This window comes from Ursus maritimus, unplaced genomic scaffold, assembly GCF_017311325.1.
Source record: "Ursus maritimus isolate PB19 unplaced genomic scaffold, ASM1731132v1 scaffold_13, whole genome shotgun sequence".
NCBI classification, from domain to species: Eukaryota; Metazoa; Chordata; class Mammalia; order Carnivora; family Ursidae; genus Ursus; species Ursus maritimus.
Genome location: NW_024423675.1, coordinates 33,191,860 through 33,205,789, shown reverse-complemented (window position 1 = coordinate 33,205,789; position 13,930 = coordinate 33,191,860). Strand labels below are relative to the sequence as shown.

The 13,930-nt window shown below is 39.2% G+C and overlaps 1 protein-coding gene across 1 annotated transcript in view; it reads right to left on the bottom strand.

Moving 5' to 3' along the window:
• NKAIN2 (sodium/potassium transporting ATPase interacting 2) overlaps positions 1 to 13,930 on the bottom strand; it is a 431,619-nt gene that overhangs the window by 4,467 nt on the left and 413,222 nt on the right. Inside the window, exon 4 of the mRNA XM_008691247.2 lies at positions 2,267 to 2,348. Within this exon, the coding sequence (XP_008689469.2) occupies positions 2,267 to 2,348 (82 nt within the window). The remainder of the gene's footprint in view (positions 1 to 2,266; positions 2,349 to 13,930) is intronic.

Genomic DNA, 13,930 nt, shown 5'->3' with positions numbered 1-13,930 from the left:
TGTTTACAGAGGAAATCCTTTGGGAATGAAATATAGTACATATTTATTTCTGACTTGATACAGTCTTTTCATGAGTCATATTGGTTAACAGCGCTGTTGCTACTGATAATAAATTATGTTGATTAAGCATTTACTGTGTGGCATGTTTTATGTCTTACGTGCTTCTAAATTCAGAATAATTATATGAAGCATGTACGCAATCTCATATCTATTTTGCAAATAAGGAAACTTAGGTTTGATGAGAATAATTAAAGTTATTCAAAGTTGTATGTCCAAGGTCATAAAGAATTTTATCTCCAGTACTCTGTCTTCAGCAGATCATCTTAACCACTACTCCTTACTGCTTTGCTTTTATTTTTTAATAGAATACTTTACATAAGGCTATGATACAATATTGAGAAGAGTGGTAAAGAATTTAAAGGATTTATCATTTTACTTTTTGTGTAAGCTATCAAGTCTTCCTGGGAGGACAGGAGAGGCATAGCCTAAATAGAGAACAACCGTAGTACTAGGCAAAAGAAAAAAGAAGTAAGAGAGGAAAAAGAAATTTAAAAATCTTCTATAAAATATGTATTGCAGATACAATTTGGAGGATAGTGGGATTTCATCTTGGAAAAAAATATGTTTGGTGTCAAGAGAACAACATGGACAGTTGGAAAAATACACATCATGTTTGCAGAAAGCAAGAGTTCTAGTTCGGCTGGCAAAAAAAAAAAAAATGGATGAGGGGAGATATCAGACTATTACTGTCTTCAATAGCTTTTAAGCTTCAGGAGGACAAGAGCCAGTTCTTATTCATTATTACGTTTTCCCAGTGTCTCCTAGCATCATCTGCTTATGTCTGGGAGTCAAGAGCTGTTAAGGGTTGAAGAGAAGAGATATTTCAGCAGAACTTTGGGGCCAGATCAGAGTCTACTTGCAGGCTATGGTGAGGAGAGTGGACTTTGTGCAGTAGGTAATAGGGATTCATCGACAGTTTGGGGGTGGGGAGGGATGGTCAAAATGGTACTTTGAGATTAATTTGGCAGCCTCATGGAAGATGGGATAGAGATACTAAAATTAAGAAGCAACAGGAAATCTTAGGGTAATGAATGCCTGAATTAGGGCAGTGGTTGTGGGGATACTAAGAAGAAAATGTGTGATGCACTGTTTGCAGAGGGGATGCCTTGAATGACATACAGCTGAATTCTGAACTGATAAAGTCTTTTTGATGGGTGGTATTACCAAATACTTCCAAAGAAAAATGCAGGCATGATGCATAGATCATTCCCTTTTTAAGGAGAAGCTTACAAGGAGGTGTATAAAAATTACTTTAATATCTTGGAGGAGAAATACTCTAAAAATCCATTCATTATCCTACACATTAACAATCTTAAAAGGTAAAATGATTCAATGGTGGAGGACAACGACGACAAACACATATCTTCAAAGAGAGAAGCTCACATTTCAAAATGAATTGGAATCTTACTTTCTATTTTGATCTTCGCTTGCAATTCAGCATATCACTTGATGCTGATATATAGAATTTGTTATCAGTTGTTATCCAAGGGAATTTGCCTAAACACAGATATAAAAATCAGGCTCTGATTGTATGTCTGCTCTCTTGACTGCTAGAGCTAAGGGTCTGATAAATTTCAGTGTTACTATTCTGGCTTAATTTTCACTTTTCACATCAGAAAAATGATACAGAACATTATTGTTCAGTTTTCAGTTTTTTTTTTATTTTTTAACACTATATATAACTAAAGTTATACTATATATACTAGGGCTATACTATATATAACCACGTATAACCTATCATTTATCATCCAAATGAGAATACTTTTGAAAGGGAAGAGGAGGTATTGGTAACAACTATGCCACGACAATCGTGTAAACGGAGACTCTCCTGGGAAAGCCAGAACACACAGTTTATATATAGTTACATATAACTACCTCCAACGTTATATCATTTTCAAAATATACAATTTTGGGATAATTCAAAGAAGTAGTATATTAATAAAGGCCTTTTAGCTATGTAGTTGATACTTCTATATAAGACTAAAGATAACTTTAGAGATGGTATTTCAATAAGTTAAATTAAAAAAAAGAATTATGAAGAAAATGTTATTAGAATTATCCCAGTCAAGACAATATTAATAGAAGAGAAAATACTGAAAGTATGAAATTGGAGGAAAGCTCCATGCCATCTATTTTGTGCCATGATAATGTTTACTTAATCATCTTTTAGTATCACAGAAGAATACCTCCAAAGTCAAGTACTTACATGTACATAGGCTGTAGTTGTAAATGAGATGTCTTCTGAGGCCCTTGATAACCATAAGAATCAAAGCCACCTATGAAATCAACTGAAAAGGGACAATTGCTTTCATTAGTTAACTTTTCAAAAGAGCTCCACGTCCATGATCAAGATCTCGCACAGATTACTCATCTAAACTGTTTAATAATCTATTAAAACCAAAGTGATTAATTGTGGAGGAAAACAGACAGTTCCTTCAGGGTAGTGATTCCCCCCCCCCAACTGTGAGACTCAATTATTGCTTTACAAGAATCTATTCACTTGGGAGAAGAAATTACATACTCCTCTCAAGCAACCAAGACCTAATTGGAGTAATAAAATTTACTTGCATAGTAAAGATGCTGTATGTCTTTTTGCCTAGTGTGGAGATTTTCTGCAACACATTACAAACGTAAAAAATAATGATTGCTGAAGTGCATGTATCTATCAGCAATTGCAACACTAGTAATAATATTATATACTATGATTGTCAAGTTCAAGGTGCTATGATGGAGCCTGTGTAAATTAACTCAACACAGCTGTCCTTGCCATTATATGGTTTATAATCTGAAATAGGCAATCAGAAATAAAGATGTGGAGCAAAGTCTAACCAAACATTCAAATGCAATACATACCTAGATACTTAAGGTAAAATAACATATAGCAAAAGTTACTGATAGAGTATATCACAAGTGTCTGCAACAATATCTCCTATTCCATATCTGCTTACAGTGGGATCTTGACACTCCTCCCATCTGGTGGTTTTGGTCTGTGTCCCTTCGTCTTGAACCTGGGTAGAGTTTAGTGGCCACTTTGACCAATAGAGTATGGTAGAAGTGATCCTATGTGACTTCCAAGGCTAGATGATAGAGATTTCATGCACTTCCCCTTGCTCTTTTGAGATGCTTTCCTGGAACACAGCCACTATGCCCAAACTAGCCCACATGGAGACATTAATGGAGACCCCATGGGTATGTATTTTGAACGACAGGCTAGCTGAGGTTCCTGCCGATAGCCAGCATCACCACCCAGATACATTAGAAAAAATGCCTCCAAATGATTCCAGCCCCAAGCTGTTCAGTCAACCCAGTCGCGGAGTCTTCCCAGCTGAGGCCCCTGATACCAGGGATCAGACAAAACCCATCCTCACAGTGCCCTGTCTGAAATCTTACCCACAGACCCATGAACATAATAAATGGTTGTTTTACGCCATTAAGTTTTGGAAGCTGTAGTTGCTGAAACAGTAAATATTGAGAGTACCATTAATAGCTTTTGTTTTTATTTTTTCTTTTCCACTCCTGGACTTAAATGTTGTGTGGTATGGATAACAGAGATAAAACAATGAAAGGCTGGCAACACAGATGACAGGAAGGAGAGGGAAAGGGAAAGGGAAATTGATGCTGAATTAGGATGCCTGTGGATATCTTAACTTCTTCTAGCGTCATATTCTATATTGGCTTAGCTTTGACTAGTTTTTGTTCTCCTTTTAGTATCCTAAGCGCTACAGGTAGAAATTGGAGCCAGGTGTGAAGTAACATCAAGTCTATGACGTCTGTTTGTTTAGTGGGGAAATCTTTATTGAATAGATTTTATTTTTTAGAGCAGTTTAAAGTTTACGGCAAAATTGAGCAGAAAGCACAGAGAGTTCCTATATAGCGTCTGTCCCTACACATGCACATCCTCTCCTACTGTCAACACCAGAGTGGTACGCTTGCTGCAACTGACGAATCCACCCGACACATCCTCATCACCCACAGTCCAGAGCTTACATCAGGGTCTGGTGTTTTAAGCGACATTGTTTGATGAATGTATAATGACATGTATCCACGATGCTAGTCTCAGACAGAAGAGTGTCACTGCCCTAAAAATCCCCTGGGCTCTGCCTTTTTATCCCTCCCTCCCCTAATCTCTGGCAACCACTGATCTTTTTACTGTTTCCATAGTTTTGCCGTCTTGAGAACGTCATATAGTGGGACTCAAACAGTATGTAGCCTTATCTGATTGGCTTCTGTCCCTCCTTAGTGTGCATTTGTGGTGCCTCTGTGTCTTTTTATGGTGTAATGCTTCATTTCTTTTTATCTTGAGAACACTTTTTCTGAGGCTGAATTCCTCTTCTCATCAAATGCGGAACAGTGTAAGAACAAAGGCCCTGATGTCAGAAGGATCAAGGTTCAAATACTGCTTTGACCACTTTAAGGCCAGCTGTGTGGCCTTAAAGAAATCATTTAACATCTCTTAAAATAGGAGTTAAAATACTTATTTCATACAATTAGTGTGAGGATAAAATGGAATAAGGAATGTAGAGCCCTGGGTGAGACATAGGGCGTGGAAGAAGACAAATAAAAGCCCCTGAGAAACTTCCGGATTTTCTTTATAATTCTTCTAAGCCATGCAGTGTAGGAGAAAGAAAAACAGCAAGTATGAAATTTGGGACAACTGTGGAACTTTTCCAAGTACTTTATAGAAGATGAATTAAAAGAGAAGGAGCCTCCTTTGTTTTCTGAATTGCCCACATTTGCACATTAGCTATTATAAATGACACCCGAAGGGCTATACCATAATTGAGTGGCAACTATATTTAAAGTTTGCATTTTAAGAAATTATTGTCTATGATTGGAGATTCATTGCAGATAGTGTCTAAATTCCCTTTCATTTGGGTTCGCTCTTGTAAACAGTGAGACTCGGTTAAGGACTAGTTTGCTGAGAGGTGTTCACAGCATTAGAGTTTCCTGTTCTGAGGTTCCCTCTCAGTAAGATGGTCCCCACCCCAGTGATGGTGATGGAGAACAGAGTGGGCTAGACTAGAATAAGATCACAGCAGATGTAAATGGTAAGGTCTCCTCCACTGAAATGGAGATCTAAATTAAACTCGGGTTATTGTTGTTATGAAACATTTCCTTGGTTGGTTTCCAGGAGTTTGAGATGGACAGCAGAAAAAACCAGATGGTAGTTACAAACCAAAGATTGTGGAGTGAACCAAGGGATAATTAGAAGAAACCAAGATGAATTTTCAAGTCCAATATAGAATCAGGACCAAAAATGGAAAATAAAGCTTGAGTTGGGAGCAATGTAGACCTTCCTAAGACATGAGAAGAAGCCATAAGGGACTCTTAACTATAGGAAACAAACTGAGGGCTGCTGGAAGGGAAGTGGGTGGGGGGATAGGGTCACTGGGTGGTGGGCATTAAGGAGAGCAGGTGATATAATGAGCTACGAGTGTTATATGCAATGGGTGAACAGCTGAACTCTACATCTGAAACTAATGATACACTATATGTTGACTAATTGAATTTAAATAAGTTAAGGGATGCCTGGGTGGCTCACTCAGTAAAGCATCTGCCTTTGTTTGGCTCAGGTCATGATCCCAGTATCCTGGGATCGAGTCCTGCATCAGGCTCCTTGCTCAGTGAGAAGCTTGCTTCTCCTTCTGCCTGCCACTCCCTCTGCTTGTGCTCATGCACCCTCTCTGACAAATAAATAAATAAAATCTTAAAATAAATAAAATAAGTAAAAAGAGAAGAAAAGGTCAGAAGGGAAATGAGGTGTGTCCTGAGTATGTTTTGGGAACAGTGTTTGAGTTGTCTGGGGCTTGCTCTTATTAGCCATGATCTATCTGGTGTGGGGTTCGGTAGAGCTGGCTTACAATGACCCGTGTGGGGAGGATCGCACTAGAACTGCCGTGGAAGGATTGCCATTGTTCCGATCATTCAGATCATCAGGCACCATAAAAAGGCTCCAACAGCAAGGTGACTCAGAAGGAGCATAAGAAAAGAGGAGGATTTGAATAGAACCAGGATGGATTTTTACTATTTCACTCATGAAGGGGGCATTCAAATTTAAACAACAATCAAAGGGCATATTTCTGTTGTATATTTTATAAGCATGTCTGAGTTCACAGCCAAGGAAATTACGGAAGGTCAGTGTCCACCTATATTCATTCTCAGTAATTGTCTGGATGAATTCCTAAAGACCTGAGGGAGAGGAAGAGCCATAGGCTGGACCAGCAGACTACACCATTAATGTCATGGTGATCAGGGTAGGTAGCCTCAGTTCCTTGCCCCCTCACAGATGCTGCTTCAGCCACATCTGGAACTCACTGTGGTGCCAGGTGGCTGGAGAGCAGAAGAAGAAACCAGTTTTTTTTCTTTCTCAAAAAAACTGAGTCCCTGGGGTCAGCTTACATTTTTAGAATACCCTTAATACCCCTTTGGTCTGTTTTCCTTTACATAATCACATTTATTTAGGCTCTAAAGAGGCTACCACATGCTGTAGAACTTTTCTGAGCAATAAGGTTAACAAAAACATCTGACAGGTCCTTTTCTAAGTAATTGTGATGGCATCTAGATGTTTGGCTCATCGCTCATCTCTGCATTATTTAGAAAAGAGATTCCTCAGGAATGTCCTTAACTCCTGAAAATAAAAATAAAGTTCCAAACAATTGCACAAAGGAACTGAGGCCCTTTCAGGTGATATCAATTATCTTTACAAAATAACTGTGAAGCAGGTAGGAACAATTACCTTCGCTTTACAGATAAATACACTTTAACTTGACTGCTCGGGGGGCACACAGCAGCTGAGGACAGGACTGGCAGCTAGGTACTCTATTTCTTTCCTAACTATATTCCAGAAGTGATTTCTGCTTTTCACTCATATCATTCCAGTAAATTCCTGGGAGGTTATCAAAGGTTTTGCATCACATTTTGGATTAAATCTAACATATTTAGGCTTTTGTTTTCTTTTTATACCATTCATTTAACAAACATTTTTGAGTTCTTGCTTTGAGTCTTCTATTGGTTGGAGATGCTTCCCTTTGTTATTTATTCTCTAGCATCTTTGCTCTGTTCTTTCTGGAAAATTTATTCTTTCATCTTCTTCTCATCTTCAATCTAATATTCTAGGAATATTCTGATGTGAACAAGGATCAAAGCAAAAACCCCACCTAGGCTGGATTTGCCAGTGATGGTTACTCATGAGATGTCTTGGTTCTCTATAACATATCTTTAAGAGGCGATAAGGTGAGCAGCCTCAAAAAAAAAAAAAAAAAAAAAAAAGCCTCTTCCAAGGTTTAGTTCATTTCTTCTGTGTCTGCTAACTTATGCAGGATGCCATATAAACTTTTAAATGATCCTTTCTTTTGAAAATTACTTGTATTCTCAGGCCCTCTCATATCACTCTGATTACAGTAGTGTTTTTCAAAGTAAGGAGGCATGTTTTCTTCATAGCCACTTGGCATATTGTCTGTAGTTTCAAGAAATATGTTATATTCAGAATATGTTATATTCAGAAAATATGGAGGATGGGAATTACTGAAGGCCTGAATTAGGATTAGGAGAATGAGAAAGAAAAAATGACAATGCGTTCAAGATATATGGAGAAGGAGGTAGAAAACATACCACATGCCAAGTTTTTGAATTATGGGGGAAGGAGAGGAAAAGACAAGATTCAAAGTTGACTCAGAAACTTGTTGACTCTGAGAGTGCTGTTGTCTCTAACAGAACAATAAAGAATGTCAGAAGGGAGTTGAGGCTTGGCTTCATTTTTAAATGCAGTATGTAAGTGATAAGTGGCACATACAAGCAGCAAGGGCCAGGACATCCCTGTAAAAAGGGAAACGTAACTTTAACTGGTGCAAGACCAGTTGGAGACTTGCGGGGGTCCTTAGAGCTTAGTTTCTCCTGACTCAACTTTACTGGGCTTCGTTGAAACTTATCTATCACCACCTGACAAATTGTAATCTACTTGTTTCTTCATTGATTCCATTGCTGTAATGTAAGCCGAGTGAAATGTACTGTTTCCTACTGTTTGCTACAGTGGCCCAGAACCCCAAACAGTGTCTTGGCTCCTGGAAGACTGTTTTTACTGACTGAACTCTCTAGACCTGTTAGGCTGTAAGGAAAAATAAGGCAATCATTGGAGTGTAGATGTTGGAAAAATTCTAAGTGGGATTCAACTGTTTTTACTCTTTCCTCCTTAAGGACTTCGATGATAATAAAGAGAAGACACTTTCTAGAAGATCTGGAATGTTAGTTGTTTTCTGGGTCCTGACAGATAAAAGAAAGTTTTCAATACCAATGGGAAAAAACCAGCACAGTAGTTTCTTTGGCCTAGAGGAGTAGAGGGAGAGAGGCTAAGACATCGTTAGCCTCAAAGTGACTCCGGTGAGAGAGTCATTCTTCCATGAATGCTACCCCAGTGCTACAAATGTTGATAATTGGCAGGAAAAACATGATTTTCTTTCTGGCCAGTTTACACCATCCTAATGGGGCAGAAGGTGACAAAAGAAAATAAAAATTGTCCTCGTTTAATTTTTGCCTCATTGGAGGGATTTGCCTTTGGTCCTTTGACGACAACTCAGGAATGTTATCATTTTCGTTGCAACTGTTACATTTTCTTTTTGCCTTAGTTTTCCTATCTGCAATATAGGTATATTTATATCTACTGACCTAAGGAGATGTAGGGAAGTCCAATTATTTTAAATTAGTAAAGTGCCATATCAGTTTAATAACTATAATTTAATAACATTAATAATAGTGGAATTTAAAAATTATCAAGAGAAGAATGCTTTTTGAATAAATATTCCTTGCTAAAATATATTCCCTGCTGTGAGCTTCCCATTTATTTAAACCTCTCACTCATGAACAGTGAGTTCAGTAAACCTAAAATTGCCTTTTTAAAATACATGTTGGTAGTGAGTATTGTAATATAAAATTGTACCCTGGTTGTTAATGACAAAGCCAGTAGTCAGCATACTCCCTCTTGGAGACAGAGCTGGAAAAGACCATGAGGGGGAATTTTAAAAGGCAGATCACAGAAAACTAAGCCTAAATATTTGGAAGAACTCCTTGAAAGACATTAAAGAATTTGTGTGGGCCTATGAAAACAGAGTGTATATCCATTATCTCTGCAGGTGAGAATTTCAAGGGTACTTGTCTCCAGTTGCACAAAAGAAATTTAGAGCATAACCAACCGTAGGCCAAATTCAAAAGAACCACCTTCCTCCCACACAGATTTTCATGGTGGTAGCAATTCAGCTTACTGTGTGAGCTTGAGGTGTTTGGTCTGGGCTAAAATCCCTGAGCGGACGCTGAGTTACTTTTTATTTTTTTTCCTGATTAGGGAAACAACCCTCTGTAGGGGTACTTTACCCTGTTGTTGCCTTAAAGGTCACTACAGTGACTGTTACACTGCAGAGGGCTCCTGACAGGCGAAGCCCACATTGAATGAAATGAGACTTATGAGCTCAATCACGGCAGATGACTTATGGGCTAAATCACTCGAAATTCACTTCCTAACCTTGTTCAGTAGATGTATTTTTCAGGGTCTTATTTTCATGTTTCTCCCTTCGTTATATTAGAACCAGATCTTCAATATTTTACACTTGGCCTCAAACACATTTACATAGGCCCCGTCCAAAATGAAAGTGAAAAGCGATCACTACAATGGTATCATAGCAGAAGAAATACTTCTTTCGTTAGAAATAGTTTGAGTAACCACTTAAAGCTTTTGGTTTTAAAACTGAATAAAAAATAAAATGTAAGTTTCATGTGACAAAGTATTCCGTCTTTCTGCTCTTGTCTATTTCTGCCTGTTTTCGGTGAAGGCAGTACCGTCTAGGAGATTTGAAGAAACACACGCGGTTTTTCTGCTGACAGCAGGATGCAGCTATCAAACAACCCTCCACCAGTGGAAGTCACCCCTGGATACATCACAGGGAGGGGGAAGTAGTGCCAAGATTGAGGGCTGTGGAGTTGGAAGACCTGGCTCAGGTTGTACCTTTACTTCTTACCAGCATCGTACCCACAGGTAGGTCACAACTGCTCTGAGCCTGGCTATTGTCCTCCCTAACGTAGGGATAATGCAACAGTTCCAACTTCATAGGGTAAGTGACAGCATCAAGTGTCAGATGCAATAGTTAGATGCATGTATATTAAAGATACACCATGGATAGATTTGGGATCTCATCTCTTTTTTGAAAGGGATTTTACAAAGAAAATTATTTAAAATGCATGTTTAGGTGCTTTACTGAGAGGAAGAGAGCTGTGTATTAGAATTTCCAAGAGTATTGCTTGGAATGACGTAGTACTGGGTCATCAGCAGAAGCTGAGGAAAGCCGAGGTAGGTCTATGGAAACTCTTCAATTGCCCACTCTGTTGGTTAATTGCGATCTGACAAGCAACGGGAATAGCGTGTGTGACATAATATAGGAAAAAAAAAAAGAGAGACTATTTTTTTACTTAAAAAAAAAAAAACTACATGGGGCTGAGTTTTCATACTTCAAATACATTTTTGGAAATCACCCTGTATATTTTATAAAAGGACAGAGAGAGGCTGGGACCGGTCTTTTGTGGTCTCTGAGGCTGCGGCCTGGATGTAGGCAAAAGGAACTATCCAGTGGAGTGTGCCAGAATGAAGAGCCTGAAAGCTTATCCTCCTGGATCAGGCAGAGAGGATGAGTTCAATGTTCGGTGAAGGATTATTCAAGAAGGAAAAGCTTTAACTGTTCCTCTCAGATTTAGGTAGGGTTGCAAGGTGAAAAGGATAATTGCCAACATAGAGAATTTTTCAGGTTCTGGGAGAAAAATGGAAGGTTTTCATGTTTGATAGCTTTAATTTTCTTGGTTTGAGTACTAGGCTTAGGTTCAGAACCCACAGCCTAGGTTTGGAACAGATCCTGAGGAAAGTCAACGGGAGGAAGCGAAAGCGTCATTGAGCAGGAGAGAGCATCCAGCCATGTTTAGAGAACTTCTCCATCATGTGCAGCAACCCAGGATTATAGTGGGGAAAGTGAACCCGAGCTCATCAAGTGTGGCTGTTGAAAATCCAAGCATGATTCAAGTGCAAGGGGCTGGGGGGGGGGGGCATCACTGCCATATCCTGGACATAGATGAGAAGGGGAAAGATCTGAAGAATGAGAAAAACAAAGGTTCCCGTGGAGTGGAGTTCTTAAATGAGGATGAAGGGAAGTTTTTCCAGGAGGGAGACAGGGGAGCAAAGTGGGAGGAAAAAAAAAAAAAGGAGTTTATTGTCAGGCAGAGAATTTTAAATATGTGATTTTGGAGAAGCCTCCTTTCTCCACAGTGAAGGTGATCCAAATTAGCCTCTTTGACAAAGGAAATTAAGGGGTAGATGAAGTGAGTGGTAACAAGGGTGGTAAGTGCTGAGGAGGTCAAGAAATTGTAAAGCTAGAGTCAGAAAATGATGTATCCAGGCATCTTTAATGCTTTCGATAGATGTGGAGAAGCATACAGAATGTGATGAGATAACTGAGCAAACTTCACCTTCAAGGTGCCTGGTCTTGCTTTGTGCTGTGCCATTTGGATGGATCGGATTCACCAATCTTTGTTTAGTTCTTCCCTGTTAGACCCGCTTTCAATTAGATATGACGTGCTTTTCAGTTGAAATCGGAGAGAACAGTTATTATAAGCTATAGGTGAGCGAGTTAGACATGATGGGCATGTCTTCTCAGCTGACATCCAGGATATACTTAGAATGCACAGCCCATTTAAATGCAGTGGTTTTAATTAGGGTGTGGGCACGTTTATGTATGTAGGCATATTTAAGAAAATAAAAAACCATGCAGGCCTTGCCTTATAATCCTTGCTAACATAATCTTTGCATGATTTTGCTTCCTCCAGAAAGGAAAATCCCAAAACTCTGGAGCTGAAATTCATCATCTTTTTAGAACGACAGTAGTGGTTTCAGAAAAGAGAATGTCCGGTGGTTATTCTAACATTTTTATTGATGTTTGCAAAAGCTGAAACTAGATTTGCTATATCGAGCTCATTAAAAACACTGAAGATTTTTCCTGTGTGAATTATGGTGTACATTTGGTCAATAGGGATTGGAAAGCAGTCGTAACAAAGGCACACCTATTTTTGTTAAATTCTACATATCCCTCTGACATTTCCTATAGATTTCAGCCAAAATGTCATCTCTTCAGGGAAGAATTTTCTAGTCTTCTCATTTGGATGAGACACTGGGGGTGCATTCCCACCACAACTCCTCCCCTTGCCTGAATTCTCATTATGAGTTACAGCAGTTCTTTGTGTGAACTGCATCCTTGACTCTAAGCACCATGAAGGCAAAGGCGGTATCCGCTTGGTTCCCCACCTCATCCCTCGTGACTAACACACAGCCTCCCATAGAGTGGTTACTTGATAAAGACGTGTTGAAAGAATCAATCTTGGTTATCACAGAGAAGTATGTGGAAAGTACATTTAAATCAGGAGACTTAGGTTCTATTCCCAGTTCTGCCTCTAAATGACTGTTTGACTTAGAGAAAGTCAATTCAAGTGTCCCTTTCCTCAACGGTAAAATGAGGGGATTAAAGTAGGTGATTGCTAATATTGCTCACAGCTCTAGGGTTCTGCACAGTTCCATATTTCTGGGATGGTTTTACAGACCAATGATAGCAATAAAATATTTAAAATGAGCAGATCTACACAGGCATAGTGAATGTGCAAAGGAGTTATTTCTCTCTGACTGTTACTCCTATTATGCATTAATTTTACTAAGCAAGTTTCCGGGCAGATGAGCTGCTGTGTAGTGTGTATACATACCATAGAGTATATGTAGTGTGCATATATATATATAATATTTATATATTTACACACATACACACACGCAGCATTTGGAACCTAAGACATGACAATTTCCAACTGGAAAACAGGGTAATGAAAAAAATGTGGGAACTGGGAGAGGGGACTAGGATTGGAATGTTTAGAGCGAACAGAAACACTGTCCCCTGATTCCATTCGCTTCCGTGAGGAAGGCGAAGGGATGTCACTGTGTGCTTCCCTCTGCTTTTCTGCTTTTTGGGAATTTCTTAACATCAGCTTCATTAGTTACAAAGGCAGCAGGCAATCCATATCCAATTTTATTTCCGTGTCAGGATTGTTCATGTATAAACCAGGCTCCTTTGTTGGAAACATTTGCAATTAATCCCATAAACAAACAAACAAAAAATGCAAATCTTGCAGTGCTTGCACCAGCCAACCTCACTGACTCTGAGCCTGACCACCATCCATTATACGCAAAAATGAATTGAAATTCCCACTTTGGGCCTAACCTAATTTTCAAGTGATAATAGGCATGGATTCCCAGAAGCACTCTATGCCTCTTGATAGCAACATCCTAATTTCCTTTCCTGGTAAATGTTTTAAATAAGATTTTAGCACCAAAGGAAATTAACCTTTAAATTAATTGTAATTATAAAATGCCATCACTGATTTTTGTCTTCGGTCTAATTACTTTCTATTATTTAAACAAACCTCACCTCCTGTGAGCTTTAAGTTTGTTTCTCCTTCACTTCCTGCCACACAATGCCAACCAATCCTCACGGGGGCCTCCGTGTGTCTCCGCAGCTAGAGCGGCCCCATTGAAATATCACGCAGGACCCAGGGCTCGCCCTCTGCTCCCTTATTTACAAGGCACTCTTTCAGAGGCTCCGTAAGGCGGCCGCGCTCAGATGTTTTCATTCTGCAAACCTGGTGGCCATCCTTAGAGATGCAGCGCTCTTCACTCTCCTGCTGTTAAGAAGGAGATCGCGAAGCCCAGCCTTCCGTATCTATTAGAAGCCACTTCCCAAACTGAAGCACAACTGGACCTAATGAAGTGGGCACCTGCCAGCATCATTTATCAAAAGACGAACGT